General features: G+C 44.5%; 1 protein-coding gene across 9 annotated transcripts in view; it reads left to right on the top strand.

Moving 5' to 3' along the window:
• Klhl3 (kelch like family member 3) overlaps positions 1-9,939 on the top strand; it is a 112,320-nt gene extending 102,381 nt beyond the window's left edge. For all 9 annotated transcript variants that reach the window (XM_074058859.1, XM_074058863.1, XM_074058858.1 and 6 more), the window contains 2 exons: positions 1,322-1,465; positions 5,418-9,939. In XM_074058859.1, the coding sequence (XP_073914960.1) occupies positions 1,322-1,465; positions 5,418-5,446 (173 nt within the window). In that variant the 3' untranslated portion in view covers positions 5,447-9,939. The remainder of the gene's footprint in view (positions 1-1,321; positions 1,466-5,417) is intronic.
• The last annotated feature ends 8,161 nt before the right edge of the window (positions 9,940-18,100 follow it).

Genomic DNA, 18,100 nt, shown 5'->3' with positions numbered 1-18,100 from the left:
CTTGCTCTGGGAAAGGATTGGCTTGACCCATCTTCCCAAGTTGGAAAGACAAACAGGTGACTTTCAGGCAGATTTATTTCCTTTGTTTTCATGTTGTCTGTTTGATATACCTGTTTGTGGCTGACTTGTTGGAAGTAGAAACAGAGGGGGATTACTCATTTACTCTTGGCCTAAGCCTACGGTAACATACCCTGACATTTGGCCTTAAGCCATGTGAGCAAGAATTAGAGAGCCCGTAAGGTAGCTGGTGTATATGGAGTCTGAGGATTAAGTTTAGATGTAAATGTGACTATATACATTCACGATATTTTATTTAATTACCAGGTGGAATCACACCATTCTGTTGTTTTATAACCTGCTTCTAAAAACCCACTTTATCATCTTTTGTCAACATCTTACTATAACACTCAGTTTATTTATGTGATATTAAGTGGTTATATCATAATTTAAATTACCAATTTATTTTGGGACACTTAGTTTATTTCCACCTTTTCTATACTATTAGTAATGCTTTAGTTATTATAAATGGTCCTTATAGCTGGATCGATGCATACATTTTAAATATTTTTCCTAGAAGATTCCAGAAATGGAATCTTGAGTCAGAGAGTACCTGTGTTTTAGACAGCATCTAGGAAGGAAGTTCACTTTATATTCTCACCAGTACTTCAGAGTTTCTTTATAATACTGATAATTCCCACTTTTTAAGGTATCATCAATCCCTTAATCTAATTTTGCCAAAATACACAGTTTATTGGAGTACAGCCTTTTAAAGTCTTGGTGAACAGTAATTATATTTTCCTACTCTTCAGTGCCCTCTCCATGAGATCTTCCCCCCAAAACATCTCACTTTGAGATCAGAATGGGAGGGCAGCCTCCATCCTGAGACCCACGTGTCAGGATAGCACCAGTCTTATGAGGGGATTACAGACACAACCAGTAGCAGCACACAGGATGGACATACAGGGCTTAGCAGGGTAAAATTTAGAAGCAGGGAAGTAGTAACATGCACGACCCTCCTGCAGTGTCTTATTCCCTAGCTCAGGCTGGGCAGTGAGGTTTTGTGCACTGCAGGCAGTGTTCCCTAGAAAGGGAACTCTACATGTTCATCTGATGGGTGTGAGGGGATCAGCTGTGGGACGAAGTAGTGGTGAAGGCGCCCTGGTGAGAGAAACAGCCTCAAGACCCAGTGGCTGTCATCAGCATGTTTCTCCATGGGGTCAGCACAGACCTGAAAGGGAGCAAAAGCACCCCCAGAGCATCCAGCACAATCTCCCATGGTGCTCTGCTATAACATCTCCTGTGGCTTCTCTTTGCCCCCCAGGGGTCTGTGCAGTGAACGGGCTCCTGTATGTGGTCGGAGGGGACGATGGATCCTGCAACTTGGCCTCAGTGGAGTATTACAATCCCATCACTGACAAATGGACACTACTGCCAACCAACATGAGCACAGGGCGGAGCTATGCAGGTCAGTGGGTTGCAGTCTTGCTTGCCACACGGGAGGTGAGGCAGGATGCCAGGATGTGGGCATGGTAACTAAACCTCCAGCGCCTCCTCCAGGGATGGCAGATAATTGTCACGTAGCTACCACTCCTTCGCTCTGCACCCAGGACAGGTACCTGCAATTAGCTCTTTTTTTCCCCTGGAAACCAGAATGCAGCATCTGAATTCTGTTTTACTTTTATGCTTTTAATGATAAAATAATATAAAATTGCCTCTTTTTTTTTTTTGTCTTTTCCTTTTTGGTGCTGGGATCGAACCCAGGGCCTCACACATGCTAGGCAAGCACTGTACCACTGAGCTACCTCCCAGCCTATAAAATTAATTCTCATTTTCTAATGGAACCCAACTTCATCTTTGAAGGATTTATTGCCCATTTTCTAGGTAGGATTTTTGTCCAATTCCATAAAGTATTGTTTTAGCAACTGTTTTATTAGCATATATTAATTGTACAAAGGGGTTTCATTGTGATTTTACCGTACACACATATACTATGCTTTGATCAAATTCACCACCTCTATAACCCTTTCTTACCCCCCCTTTTTATTTTATTGTTTTACAATTTTTAGTGGGTTATTCTATTTTCGTACCTCTATTGTATTCACCCCCCCCCTCCATTTTTACCCTCCCTCTCCTGCTGGTTTCCTCATCCAAACTCTCCCCCTTTTACATTCATGTCATTGTTTTTTTCAGGTCTAGATTCTGCATGTGAGAGAAAAACATGTGATAGTTGTCTTTCTCTAGCCTCAGAATTCTTACTGTAGTGTTCTAGGAAGCCTCTTCCAACTGACCTGAGGTGCCTCCACAGGTCACTTCTGATTTATTTTGTGCCAGGCTCCTAGGAATCATAAAGTACAGTTCTTGCTGTCTGAAAGTTGGGTTGGAAAGATAAGACCAGCCTGCACGGGACAGGGGAAAGTCAAGATGATGTACACAGGTGTGAGTGCAATGCTCAATCCAACTTTAGGACATGCCAGAGCGGTGAGAATGGCCATCCAGGCCTTCTTCCTGGAGGTGATGGGCTCCATCAAGCTTTGAGTGGGTTACAGTCACACACATCACCCTTTTTCTGGGTGCCTCCTTCATGTTCCATGGCATGGCATATTTAGGTATGGGGTGCACATTTGCTCTCATCTTTTCAACAATCCTGGGGCCGAATGGGACAGTACCTTCTGTTTCACAGATGCTACAGCTGAGCTTTAGAGAGTTTAAGTAACTTGCCAAAGGCCACACTGCTAATAAATGGCAAAGTCAGAATTCAAGCCTTCCTCTGACTTCTAAGCCATGTCCCTGTACTGCTCCAGCTCAGGGGTCAGCCAAGAGGCTGGAAGGAGGCTGCTGCTTGCAGAGGAGTGTGTGAGGTGCAGGGGCGGCATCCGAGTTGGTGTTACTGACGTTGGAGGTCCACGGGGAGATAAACATCAATATATTGTTGAGGAGTGGACCCCTTATACTTGGTCTTCCAGAACTGGAATCCTCACACCATGCATTGATTTACTGAGTACACACAATGTGCCAGGCATTATCTCAGGTAACCTACCCCTTGGCTTCAGCAGTTATTCTTTTTATTCCTGTTTTACATTTGGAAAGGCCAGGCTTTCCATCTTGTTTGAATTTCAGTGCCCTGCAGGCTGTAATGGGTTCTTGTCGTGTTCTTTCAGCAGGAGACTTCCATTTCAACGTTCACTTTTTCCCTCCTTTAAGGTTTCTCTTACCTTGTCACTTTTTTTTTTTTTTTGGCTAAATGTGAAAGGATTTGGAAGCATTTTGGTCCTAGAGCAATTCAGATCTCATGGTGAATTATGAGAATTAGGACTATCATTTTCTTTCTGAAGCTGTAGAGGGAATAGCAGGGCACTTTCTAGAATGAGACAGGCAGGGGAGGCATCCTCTCTCTGCTCCACCTGTGTCTTAGGAGAGAAGGGAGGACTTAAGCATGACCATTCACAATTTCATATATGTGAAGATTTTATGTGCCTTTCTTTGTTGTCTGCCCATTCCAGAAATTACAAACTTGTTTTGTTTAACCCCACTGACTCAGTGAATGTATTGCCTTAAAATCTAGAAAATTGCTCTGACATGTGAAGATTTTCTTTTTCTTTATTATTTACTGGAGTGTAAAGCAACATGGGAACTACTTAATGTCTGACATTAGGGAAACAGCTGTATAACGTAGGCAACGTTTGTGCAGTGAACGTGGTTTTTCATGTCCCGAAAGAACATTTGGGATAGGCTGTTAGGTCATATGTACAAGGTGTCCTCCGCTCTATGGTCCTGTATTGGGGTGGGGGGCTGCACAGTCAAGGTGAGGCTCAGCTGTTGTGGGGATGAAATGTGATGACAAGGGTACAGCACTTGGCACAATGCCTGACTGGTGTTAGACTCCACTTGGTAAATGACTGTGATTATTATCAGAAGTTAGGCAATATCCCAACAAGATAACGGCAGTTGTCTTTGTATGAAATGACTAAAGATTTTTAATTTGTGCTCTTCTGCATTTTCCAAAATGAGAATGTATTATCTTTATAATCAAAAGGGACAGCTTATATTTAAAAAAAAGACAAGAGCCTAAATTCTAAATTTTAAACAAATTCTATCTTGTGAGAGAGATTCTAAGTTGCAGGTGAGATGTCATCAAGGTCAGGTGACACTTTCTGGTCTGAACTTAAGTTCTTCCTGCCCTCAAGCTTCTATGTTTACATCTTTATCCAGGAATTAACAGGAAATGGTTTTCTTAGCAGAATTTCTCTGATGGAATATCCTGGGCTTTTAAAGAAATATTCTCTGAATCTCATCTTTCATCAGAATGTTGTATAGTTGTGGGGCTATTTTAACTGTAAACACCTTTTGAGTTGGGATTGTGCTCACAGTGGTACCAGAAAACCTGCCAGCTAGTTGCTTCTGTAAGGAAGGGGGTGTATTTGTCTCAGCTAGAAAGAAGTCAGGCCTGGTGACCCAGACATTCATTGAAGAGTCATGATTATCTTCTTCTGCAACCTTCCTCAATGGCTGCTTCTGCCTCTTAGACTTTGCTTGAGCATCCAGGCAGGACAATGACAGCCAGCATTGCAGCACTGCAGATTTGCATTCACAGTCTCATGGGCCAGGATTGCCATGTGGCACTTCCAGATGCAGGGTGTCTGGAAGTACCGTGGTGGTGTCTGTAGTAGATAGCAAGGAGCCTATAGTGTCTACCACACAGTTTCAAGCTATTACAGTGAGATTTTGGGTTATATGTGGATTTACACAGTTAGATGCTGAATATGGTTCAATTTTACTAAGCCAGTAACACATATGTACACGTTAGGAGTCTTTATCCAAGTAGAGAATTTAGCACTGCAAGGGTTCCTTGGTTTGATTAGACTAAGTAATATGGGAACTGAGCCTGAAGAGGTGAATGGACCTTCATAAGGCCACGATGCAGGTTGACTGGTGGCAGAGCTAGGATTGGAAATCAGTTTTTCTTGTTTCCACGAAGCGAGTCTACTGTTCTTTCCAATTCATTCCAGTGTCTTCTACAAGTAGACACAAATCACCCATAACTTTCCAAAAGTGGTACAGATTTGGAGCTGGGCAATGTCTCTGGGTTTCCAGTGAGGACGCTGAGTGCTGTTAGCTGAGATGTAGGATCAGGAAGGGGAGTCATCACAATGCTGGGTGATCTGTGTGATGATGTGGCTGAGGCCATCCACCTGCAGTGTTGGAGGGACTGTGCTGATGGATTAAAATGTCTTGTCAGGACCTGGCTCTTAGAATGGAAAACAGCCAGCTGTTGGCAGCCAGAGTCCACATCCCCTTCAATATTTGGATAAAAATTATACCTATTTCTGTTGACTGTAACAGGATGTCTTAGATTCATGAATTAATTGGGACTTTGAATAACTTTGGAGAAGCTAAAAAGAGAACTTTCTTTCTCTTAGGTGTTGCTGTGATTCACAAGTCATTGTGACCCAAACTCCCACAGTCAGGAAGTAGAGGAAGGAGTGGGTGCTGCTTGTGACTTGGAGCAGCAGGACCATGACAACCGAATGAGACTCCTGGGTGGGCCCAAGGTGTTGTGAAGACCACCCTCCTCTGAGTTGGCAGACTGGCATCGTCCCTCACAGTGTGGACACTGATGACCCACCTCCTGCTCCCCTGAGTGCTTTGGCCTCTGCCCTGAGCAGTGGAGTTTCTTCAGCCCTAGCAGCACCTTTGGGCTTTTTTTTTTTTTTTTGGTTTGGTTTGGTGTTTCTACAGGGACAACGGAGAATCTAGAACATATGCATGAGTGAGTGAGTGTGTGTGTGTGTGTGTCTGTCTGTGTGTCTGTGTGTCTGTGTATAAAATGTGTCACTCAGTTGGGACGTGTGATAGTCTACTGGATTTCCTTACTACTGATCTTTTTTGCCATGCTAGAAATCAAATGACAGCAACCTCTCTTCTGGACTTGTCCCATGGGAACCCTAGACTACTAAAGCTCTATCATCTGGAGATCCACTTGGACAGCTGGGAATATCCAGAAATAACGGGGGAGGTGGGCAGCCTCTGATCATGCCCACAAATGTGACTTGACTGCTGTAGCTCTGTAGGAAAGCTGGGGCCTTCTCAAAGCACACCATGTCCTTTGTGTACGAGACCAGGGAGCAAACAGTGTCCCCAGTGCTCCTCACTGAACACTCTTCCTGAGCCCTCCACTAAGGAAGCAGATGAGAACTGCCCTGTCTTCATGTCTGATCTTTGATGTAATGATTCTGGTTTTGGAAGATTTTGTGTCTCTTTAGCGGGGAAAAATGAACTCTTCAGAGAAGCCCCAGGTAACACACTGGAAAAAAAAAAAACATAAGAAAAGAAGGAAAACAAAAAATGAAAGTGGTGAGGATTCACTTCCTCCCTACAGTGGTCTCAGAGAGGGATCCTGCTTCTGGGTTTTCCCCAGGATAGGATAGCCCATTTATAATAATTATGTAGACCTAACTATTCATAGGAAGGGTTCTCATATGGAGGGTAAGCAAAAGTTCACCCTTCCACCAAACCCAGAGATAGGTTTGTCCCTGTGTTGGATAGGGCCATGTGTGATTCAGATGGACATGAATGACTTGAAGGGAACCGGCTAGAGCTGGCCCTTGGCACTTTTTGATGATGGTCAAGTTTGTCTGATATCCTTGTCTTCATTTTCTTGTGTTTTCCCCCTATTTCAGGGTCTATACCCTCTCCTCAACCTCCAGAACACCCCTACTATTGCTTCTCCTGTGGGGATGGAGATGGCAGTGGGTCCTGGATTTGAGATCTCCCCAGGGATGCTTGCATTTTAAAAAGAGGAGTTTGATAAGAGTTGTTAAGTTACAGCTAAAAATTATTAGTGATAGAACTACAAGCATCTGGAGGGGGATATATGAGAGTGTGTGGAGTCATTTTCATTAAAAAAAAAAACCCTCAAAGCTGTGCTGTTCTTAAGCTAGCAAATTGCTTCTGTGGGAAGTTCTGGCATAGCAAGGAGATCTTGGGACTGGAGAACAGTCTCACACCTAAGGGTTGAGGTTTACCCTTCCCCAATGTTAAGGTCTACCTATAGGAAGCCAAGGGACTTTGTGAACCCTGATGTTGGACTTTTGGTAGAAGTGCTTCTTCTAAGAAGATGCTGCAGGAAGTTGGTGCTCTCTACCCTGACCCTGCAGTTAAACCCATGAGTCTCCCCAGTGAGGTGACTACTTTGAATATGTACTGTATATTTGTTGTGTACTATTGTGCAACTCCTGAAGATGAAATTTCTCTTTCTTGTGTTAAACAGATGTTAGGCACCAATGCACCCAGGATTTTTAGTAGCTTTGGGAAGAGGCTAGAATACCTACCTTTGGTGGTCCCAGAAGAAATGTCTTTAGAGGTGTCAAAGCATGCTTTAGTGAGGTGCTTTGATTTTTCCTGACAGTGGGGATAGCTGATTTCAGAGCTCTGTCTGGCTCTGAATTGAAGTTGATAGAGGAGAAGTAGCTTTTTGTTCCAGATATCCTTCCTTCTCCAAAAAAGCTTTGGGAATTGTTTGGGGGTGCATACAATGAAGCTGAAATTTGCGTGGGACTCTGATGGGTGCTGTTCACAAAAGAGCTCTATTTCAGGTGAGGGTGAATCCCCAGTCACTCTCCTGCTACCGAGAAGCTGGACTTGCATGCTTAATGAGGAAGACCAGATATTGTCTGACATTGTCCCAGAAAGGATCTCCCCCCTAAAAGCTAGTCAGCTGTGTTTTCCAATTTGTGGCTTTTGCCATTGGTCCCACCTCACGTCTCCCCCACTGGGAAGCACTGCCTCTGTAGGTAGAACTTTCATCCTCATGCGTCCTTTCTTATGGGGACTAGAACACTGGTACGTCCTCACCAAAAAGTCAATCTGCTCCAACTGCCCACAGATGCCATCCCCAAACTGGTGTTATTTCGTCATCAGGTACAATTCCTTCTCTACAGTGGATGCATCAGACTTACTGTTAAGTCTGTGCTGGTCACATGGTAGGTGAAGCTTCCCATCCTCCACTCCTGCTGATTGGCTGCCTCTGCTTGTGAATGCAGGCTTGTCAGTGGCACGTCTGAAATCTGATTGCAGCGGTAGAATGGAATTGAGGCCCAAGGTTAGAAGCAGCTTAGACACCACTTGGATATTGATTTGGACAATGTAGAAGTCAGCTTCTGAGTTCCAAAGTTATTTCTCCTAAGTACCCAATCTCCATCTGAAAAATTGCAGTCTTATGCAAATGAAGTGACCTCATTTTTCTGCTATGCAATAAGAATTCTTAATTCTGTCTCATTGGGACAAGCCAGTTGCAATATTCCCTTGGATGCTTTCAGAGCCGTTTTACTTTGATATCTGTTGTGTAATGTTTGTATATTTCTGAGCCAGATCCTTTCAAAGATTGCCTTTTTTGTAAAATTGAAGCTATAGCTTTCAGGCTACACTTTTCATGTAGATATTTTTATAAAATGATTATTCAAAATATTTGAATCGCTTCTTATTGTCCATGATGACAAAATGTTATGTTCTATGTGTTCACTCTGTAACTGTCTTTCCTTTGTTTTTCACCTTCCTGAAATGGATTTTTTCAGTAGCTCCAGCTAGATGAATCTTTTTTTTTTTTTAATGCCATATTCAAGTGAAACTGCTGAATTTCAAAACAGTTACTGGTGTTCCTTGAATTGCTAGGGACTAATGTTAAGCTTGACTTAGCACTTACCCACATATACTGCTTGTTTGTCTGTCTGCATGTTTGTTTTCTGGCATCTGCTTTCTGCAGGGCCAAGTCTGGGTTGGCCTATCCCATGGTGGCTGTGGGCATGGAGGCTGGCACACCATGGCACAGAGAAGCACCCGAGAAAGGCCTGCCCTTCAGCCCACTCTCCCTGAGTTTCCAGGGTCCAGCACGCCAGGCCTCATTTTCTTGTTCCCTTGTCCCTTGGAAGCTTCTAGCACTCAAGGCCTTTGCTTCCAGGTGATATCTCTTTTGGAAGCATCTATCTGTACTTTAAATGACCCTGTTAAGAACATGTGAAATATGTATTTTCAGATGTTCACACTAACTTATCTCGTGAGCTATGTCTCCATTCTAAGCTTTGTTTTGTGTTTTTATCTGCCAGAAGTCTCCTGGTTTTTTAAAAAAAATATTCTTTGTTATTGCTGGTTCGGGAGACTCCATCTTTCCCACTTGTATCTATCTGGATCAAGTTGAGCAAACTCAGATTCCAGTTAGATGGGGTTTCCAAGGCTCTTCTGGACTGCAGAAGCAAGGAGGTTGGAATGTATTTTTTAAGTGTTTGCACTACTTAGAGTCCTAAGCCCCTCATCTTCAGCTGTGTTGTGTATCTACTGACCAAGCAGGAAAGCCAGCAGCACTTCCGAGATTTGGGAATGAAAGAAGCTTCTTCATTGGTGGATAATCACAACCTCATAGGCCCTGTGCAACCTTTGTCGTGGGACTCATTGACTCGATACAGCATCGACCATGGCAGGAATGCACGGGACTGGGGCGCTTGCAGAATCAATCTGCCCTAGTGCTATCTTCTTGCCTTTGGTTATGAGATTGTAAATTATTTTCCTCCTTTGCAGTGGCAATAAAGGACCCATGTGGACTTCTTGCTTAATTTGTACATGATATGTAAAATACTTTCTTTGAAAGAAAACTCGAGACACTGAATGTGTATGTCTGTGTGGATGCCCTGTCTCTGTGTTTGTCACAGTTGGTCAAACTGAATCACTGACACCCCATACAACATATCGTACAGGTAAGGTCCTTGATCTGGTGTTTTGTGCATAGATGTCAGGGACTGTATATCCTGTAAAAGAATACTCGTCACATGCTTGATCAGTTACAGTGATAGCTGAAGAAACATTTCCTCAAATGTATTATTTTAATAGGAATCTGTTCTAGTTTCCCATGCTGTATGTTTAATTTTAATAAAAGCCAAATATGCAAGCCTTTCTCAGTATTTCATCTCTAAAGGCCAGTCTCTCCATTGTGTATCAGACAGGAAAGGCCAGACTTACTCCTGCATGTCTTCATAGCTAAATTTCTTTTTCTAAGATCTGCTGGAAAGGGTCTGACCTCCTTTAGTTCTTGGCACCTGGCCCCAGCACAGTGTCAGGCCCAAAAAGACCTTCTTCAATGAGGCCTAGAGAGGACAGTCCCTCCAGTAGATGTTAAGTGGTGTGGATAATGACCAGGTGACCATTTGACCTGGAGGAGAAGGTGGCCTGTCACACTGGCCATCACCATGTGGAGCTGAGCCTTGGCTTGGTGGTGACTTCTCAAAGCCTCCTGCCCAGGGACCTTGGATTTCCTCTGATTAATAGACCAGACGGTCCTAGGCCTCTTTAGGGTGTCATTGGCTCTGTCCTGTTCCAGGTGGCAGATGCACAACACAGGAGGCCAGACTCATCTTCAAGCCAGGGACCCAAGGGGCGAGTGGAAAACTCTCAGCCAGATCCCTCCCCATGTTTGGGGTTCCAGAGATCACAGCTCACTTGAGGGCACAGCCCACTTGCCTTACTCTGCTTCCCTACTGCCTGCACTCATTGGTGCTCAGGAAATATTTACATGGAGGAAAAAAGGCAAGTGACTCGGGAGGTGGTGCATTCCCCTGCTGCTTCTCCTCTTCCCTCCATGGGCTGACCTCTGCCCCAGCCTGTGTTCTCTCACCCCTCAAAGATGAATGGAAGATGGGAGGCTGAGCACACCACAGTCCTCTGGTCAGTGAGCAGTAATTCATGTCCCCTGCAGACAGAGGAGGCTCAGAAAGGCAAATCCATTTATCTGATGGGATGTGGTAAGTGAGCAGAGGAGCAAACCCATATAGAACCCATTACTTCTCTTGACCCAGATTGAGTTTGGAAATCAGCCCCAGACTAGGGCTTGGGCTATTGCTTCAGTAATTTCAGTTTGCATTTGTTGTGGGCCAGGTTCAGTTAATCTGCATATTGCCTGGGGTCAGATGACCATGCGTTGTTATTCCTAATTCATAGCAGTACATGGGTTAATTAAGAGACCCCTGAGAAGAGACACTGGCTCCCTCCTATTGAGGCTGCTTATTAAGATGAGTCACCCTCAAATCCAGGGAGGCTATACTCTGGGGTACATTTGTGGAGGAGTTCGCTTATGTCTGCCCTCAAAGGTTGCCCAAGTTTCAATGTCACTTTAGGTCTTGGCTCTCCTTTGGGTGCCAGAATCTTCCACTTGCCCAGAGAGAAGGGGGTCTTATTCATGGCTGTGTGACCTGCAGGTCATCCTTTGCCCTCTCTGATTCCTCATCTGTAAAATGAGGGATCTTATGTCCCTGGAACACTTACTCTACTGGCTAGATCGGGTTCTTGCTCCCACTTGACTGTCAAGGAGATGAGGCTCAGAGAAGCTAAGGGATGGGTGAAGCTGAGGCTTGAACCCATATCTTCCACGGTGGTAGCTTTGGACCACTATGCTATGTATGTATTTAATCTCTCAGATCCCTAGGCCCTGACGATAAGGATGCACAATGACAATGTTTTGACAAATCCTCTGATTGTAAGCTCCATAAAGGATGGAATGTTTGGCTTTAAACCTCTTTCCTTTTCTATTTCCAGTTCCCAGCTGCCTCTAGGAGAGACCTTTTCCAGTGATAGGGTTCTTCCATTTTTCCTTCTCCACCATCCAATACACATTTAATTATTCTTTCAACAAAAATATATTTAGTGTCTACACTGTGCAGTGTGCCAGGCACTTGTGATGCAGCTGCCATCAAAGCAGGTGGCCCCTGTGGAGATGGAGGTTAAAATTTCAAAAGGGATACAGCCAGGTAAACAAGCAGATATGGTATGCTAGTGGGAGAAACCATCACTTGCAACAGGAGAGACTAACACACAGGCCTGGGGAAAAGGATGTGAAATTTACAGCAAAAAAAGACCACATGGGAGGCCGAGACACACACAGACAGAAACACAAAAAGAAAAATATAGATGAGAGTGAGAGACATATATATTCAGCCAGAGAAGAGGTGCTGTCCATTCAAAAATACAAAGGCAGTATGGAAACACCTAATGTGATATACCAATTTTTGTAAGGGCTATTCAATTCTAATAATGATGTATGTTTGACAACCTATTAAAATGTTTTGCATTGGGAAAAAGAAATACAGAGGCAAAGGGCTAGGGAGAGAGGCAGAGGGAACCAGAGTCATTTCTTAAAAGGGTAAAAAATAGGTCAACATGGTGGTCCAGATGGAGGCTTTAGAATCAGGAGACACGAGTTCAAGTTTGAGTCTCCACAGGTGACCATGTGACTCTGAGCCCTTCTCATACCTCTCAGAGCCAATCTCTCATCTGTAAACTACGAATGACATACTAGTTCATGAGATCTGGAAATGATGAGAAAGCCCCCAAACTGAGAATTTGGGCCCTAGCAGGCAACTGTGGCCCAGCAGATGCAGCCTTTGGCTGGGCTATACCGTGTCTTCATTTTTGCAGGAGGCCTACATGAAGCCATGTAGGAGGGCCTGGTTTTACCTGGAGATATTTGGCTGTTTAATTTGGCACAACTGTGCTGAAATCCCTGTTTGTCTCTTCCTTCCCTCTGAGTGGTAGTGGTAGGACTTTCCTGCTCTAGTGGTAGGGCTGCTTCTTCCTGGCTTTGACTCCTGACTCTGGGAACATGGGCTTTGTAAGTACATGCATAACAGGCCATGTTACTAAGGCATTCTGAGCCTGGTCTCCCTCAAGCCTCACATAAGTCCTGTGACGGTGCTAATGTAGGCGTTATTGTATTTACACGTCTCATAGTGGTCACTTTCTCGATCCCATGGGCAGTGCCTGCTGTGCACAGAGGGCTGCTTGCTGGTGGTGGTGATTATTATTCTTGTTGACTTTTTATACAGATGGGAAAACAGGCTCCAAGATAGGTAACATAAGTTGCTTAAATTTCCAGAGTCCTAAGACCTTGAAATCTATCACCCACGAGAGTTTTTGGTGCCAGTGGCTTAATCACAGAGTGGGGTATTTCACTCACATAACTACAAGGCCAGAGGCAAGATTCCAGGGCTGGCACAGAAGTTCCAAGATGCCATTATTTCCTATGTCCTTCTGACTTTTTGCTGTTCCATCCTTAGCACATTGCAAAATGGATGTTCCATAGCCATTTTCACATGAGCAAAACAGGCATGAAAAAAAAGGGGTGGAGATGGAAAGGGCAGTGCCTATAACAGGAAATCAAAACCTTTCCAGAAATCCTGAGTAGAGTAGTGCTTACAGTTCCTGTGTTTTCTAGCTGCACATGAGGTAGAGCTTTCTTTTTAGATTCTTTTTTTGGGGGTGGTGGTACTGAGGTTTGAACTCAGGGCTTTGCGTTTGCTAGGCAGGCAGGGGCTCTACCACTTTTTACTCTGGTCATTTTGGAGATGGGGGTCTTGCTTTTTTGCCCAGGCCAGCCTGGACTGTCATTCTACTATTCTATGCTTTCTGCCATAGCTGGGTGACAAGCAAGTGCCACCACGCCTAGCTTTTTTCCCCCCATTGGGGTGGGAGTCTTGTGAATTTTTCTCTGGGCTGGGTTCAAACTGTAATGCTTTCAACCTCAGCCTCCCAAATAGCTAGGATTACAGGAAAGAGCCATCGGCACCTGGCTCCAGATAGGTGTCTTTGTTTTGTTTGTTTGTTTCCTTTCTGGTGCCACTAGGGTTTGAACTCAGAGCTTTTGCTTGCAAAGCAGGCACTTGCAAAGCAGGTGCTCTACCATTTGAGCCACATCTTCAGTCCATTTGCTCTGGTTATTTTGGAGATAGGGTCTCGTGAACTGTTTGCCCAGGCTGTCTTTGAACTGTGATCCTCTCAATCTCAGTCTCCTAAATTACTAGGATTACAGGTGTGAGCCACTGGTGCGAGTTCAGATAAATGCTTTTAATTGGGAATGTTGCTGCTCCAGGAAAACTCAGATTTTGGCTTGGGAGAAGAAAGGGAGAATGGCTTTGGGTGGGCAACTAACAGTGTTGGCCACAGAGTGTTGGCTCCTGCTACTCTGTGGATGCCATGTGGCTTCTTCTCCCCTGGTCAGCTTGGACTTTGCCTTCTTGATCCAAAAGTCCAGGTTATTGTGTCAGGACCTGGGCTGTTGTTAGCTTCTTGTCAGTCAGTTGTAATGATGTTCCCTGTGCACTTGGCATTTTGCAGTGATAAGGGTGGGGGTCCCATGTCAAGGCTAGACAGGGAAGGTGTCTCAGAGGCTCACTTCTGCCATCTTGCTTGTGCTACTTGGCATCAAGGGTGGATGTCCCTTTTGTGGGATAAATGAGAAATCTTAAGCAATGGAGACCTTAAGGAGCCTGCTCTGAGGTTTTTGAGACAGCTCGTTTATCAGCAGTGGAAGTTTTCCTAAAGCAGTGATCGAGGAGCCTGTCAGTTGCAAGATCTATGACCTTTATCTCAAGAATGACCCATCTGTGCAGCACCATAAATCTTTCTGAGCCACAAACTGGAAAGTGGAGGTGGGTGATATTTGGTGTTGGCCTCTTGGAGGCAATTTTCTCATGTCCCTCGTCATCCTGTCTTCCAGGACGTCCTCACGTTTAATGGTAGCCATGAAGGGCTGGCCAAGCTGAGCTGCACTGAAGGATCACAGAAATGATGTGCACAACCTGGTTGCCAGGGAGTTTCCTAATCTGCTCCTACGAAGTGTGGCTCCGACTCCAGCCAGGAGGAAAGAATAACTGAGCTGGAGGGGTTTGGGTCTTGCCCTCTTCATGTGAGGAAGATGTGAGGCAGTGTGGCGAGGGTGTGGTGAGAACTGGAAGATCCAGTCTCAAAGTATCATCAGTGTAATAAGTACAGGCACAGGTTCTGTGTGGAGTGACAAGGATTTAAATCTCTGCCCACCAAATTACTGGCAGTGTGATCCTAGTAATAAAAGCAGGTCCTTGGGGCCAGGTGTCACCTACCTATTATCCCAGCTATTTTGGAGGTGGACATCAGGAGGATGACAGTTCTAAGCCAGCCCAGGCAAAAAGTTAGCAAGAAGAACCCCATCTCAACAAGTTGGGGGTGATGGCTGACATCTATAATCCCCACTACTAGAGGCATGAGTAGGAGGACTACAGTCTGAGACCAGTCCAGGCCAAAACAGAAGACCCTATCTGAAAAATATCTAAAAGGAAAAAGGGCTGGGGGTGTTGTTCAAGTGGCAGAATATCTATCTAGCAAGCACAAAAAAGGCCCTGAGTTCAAATCCCAATACTACCATTAAAAAAAAAGCCTTCTTAAGCTTCTCAGGACAGACAGGCAGCAGTGACATTGCACTCCAGAAGTGGGAGCTCCCTTGAGGGCCTTTCCCAGTTCTGGGCCTCACCTCCACCTTTGTGCAGCAGCCTGGATTGGAGGTGAGGAGATACAGTAGAAGGCCAAGTCTGCAGAGAGCATTCCAAATGTACTTTCCACCACAGATCCATCATTTTAATGTAACCCGGCCTCCTATTTGAATGATTGACTAAGGAACTGCCTGTCCTGGTTCTGGCAACTGCTGCAGAGTCCTGATAAGGAGCCCATAAAACCACCTCCAGGCAGCCAGGCAAGGCCCTATGCACATCCTGGAAAGGGTGGCTTAATTTTCAGCAGCTTCTGGTAGACATTTTCTGTCTACCAGTTGTGCTAGGCACTAGGAGCCTACGCATATAGGAAGGCTGGATCCAGGTAGATTCTGGGAGCCCCAGGGAGAGGTGAATGAGAAAATGGGCTTTGCTGTGGGCTGCAGAACTCTGTGGTCTCAGGAGAGCGCTATCCCTGAGCCTGGGAGACTCCAGTCCACTCTGCAGCCCTGGGCAGAAGCTGCCTCATTTTGAAGCAGTCCCTAGTTGCTGCCTTCTCTGGGCTGCTTCATATTTTGTAGGTGTCATGCATTCACTATGCACTTGTCAAGTTCTTTCTGTTTGTCAGGCCGTGTTCCTGCTCTGGGGAGAGGGTGTAAATGGCAGTATCCCTGTCCTGGAATTCTGTTGAGTTGGGGAGGCAAAGCGATAAGCAATGAATTACAATGCACCAAGCTAAGCATAAGGATGGGGGAATGAGGGGCCTATGGAAGTAACAGAAGGGCCAGAGGCAGTGTCCTGGAGGAAGCAGTGGTAAGCTGCATCCGTCCTTTGGATGGACGATGGGTGTCCAGGTGGAGAGAAATGGAAGAGATGGGGAGGGAGGAGGAAGGAATTGCAAGTACAGAGGCTTGGAGGCTAGGGAGTTGACCTTTTGGATTCAGCCTGGCTGAATCATGAAGTATATGGAAAATGTGCAGAGAGATGAGGTCAGAAAGGAGCCATGTCAGAGAAGGACTTGAAATCATTCTGAGGAGGCGACCCTCTGTTTTGACGTTAATGGGGAAACATCAAGAAGGTCGAAGGTTAGCTCCCCTAAGAACCAGACTCTGAAATGCTGAGATGTTATTGGTTAGTGCCTTAGGAAATAACACCCATGAGGAAACAGGGAAGCAGGAGAGGGAAAGGGCGAAACTGATGAGGGAAAAGGCATCAAAGGTGTTATTCAGTCTTTGGAGAGCTGCAGAGTTGGGATGTCTTTCAGTGTTGATCTGAGTTAACACAGGAACCCAACTTTTTGCATCACTGCAAAATCAGTCAATGACACTGAAAGCCCAGGCAAAGCCCAAGAAAAAAATTGAAAATTAAAAACTTTGTGCTTCAAACGGTACATCAAGAAAGTGAAAAAATAGCTCATAGAATGGGAGAAAATGTTTGCAAATCATATATCTGATAAAAATTCTAGTATCTAGAATATATGGAAAATTCTTATAAGGCAAAAGCAAAAAAGATAAATAACCCAATTTTAAAAAATGGTCAAAAGATTTGAATAGACATTTGTTTCTAAAGAAGATATACAAATGGTCAATAAGCACATGAAAACAGTCATTAACCATCAGAGAAATGCAAATGGAAACCACAGCGAAATAATGCTTCACCCCCCACTCGGATGATGTAATCAAAAAGACGATGACAAGTATTGGCAAGGATGTGGGGAGATTGGAAGCTCACACATTGATAGTGTTAATGTAGTTTGGTGTAGCCCCTTTGGAAAAATAGGCTGGCATTTCCTCAACAAGTTAAATGAAGAGTGACCCTATAATCCAGCAATTCTACTCCTAGATTTGTACTCCAGAAATGGGAGACACGACCCTATAAAAACTGGACATGAATCTTCATAGCAGCGTTATTCTTCATGGCTCCCAAATGGAGAGAAAACCATCTTACATTCCCATCAGCTGATGCATGGATAAGCAAAATTTTGCATAGCAATCAGTAGAATATTATTCAACATAAAAAGTATATGTTCTGCAATGTGAGTGGTGTGGTTGAACTATGGCTCCCAAAAGCTTATATGAGAAATTTAACCCCCAATGCCTCAGTGGTGGGAGGTGGGGCCAAATGGGAGGTGCTTAGAGCATGTGAACTTGGATAAATGCTGATTATAAAAGGGCTGGTGGCTGCAAGTTTGATCTCTTGTGCTGTCATGCCCTCCTGCCCTTCCATCATGGGATGGCATAGCACGAAGCTGCTTGCTAGATGATGCCACCTTGACGTTGGACTTCCCAGCCTCCAGAACTGGAGCAAATAAATTTCCTTATAAATTACCCAGTCTGTGATATCTGTTAAAGCAACATAAAATGGACTAAGATGATTATGGTAGATGAAAATATTATGCTAAGTGAACAAAGCCAGACTCAAAAGGCCACATATTGTATGATTCTGTTTATATGAAAAGTCCAAAGTAGGCAAATCCATAGATTAGTTGTTGCCAGGGGCTGTGAAAGTGACTATTAATGGGCATGGGATATCCTGGGTATCTTCTTAGGAGTGATAAAAATGTATTGGAACTAGAGAGTGATGATGGTCACACAACTTTGTGAATGTCCTTTTAAGACCCTGAATCATGCAGAAGACCCTTGGTATCTGTGTGTCTGTGGTTCTAAGGAGCCTGCTGTTGAGGAAAAATCACAAAATCACAAATGCTTGGGCTGCATAGAGTTCAGTATTGTATTGGGGAGGCTTTCCCATAATGCCACCCAGCTTCTGCTGAAGACATACTGCCTTTCAACAAATCTAAAATGTTCCCTTTATCTCTTCGATTA

This window comes from Castor canadensis, chromosome 16, assembly GCF_047511655.1.
Source record: "Castor canadensis chromosome 16, mCasCan1.hap1v2, whole genome shotgun sequence".
Taxonomy (NCBI): Eukaryota; Metazoa; Chordata; class Mammalia; order Rodentia; family Castoridae; genus Castor; species Castor canadensis.
This window is presented reverse-complemented; position numbering and strand designations above follow the sequence as displayed.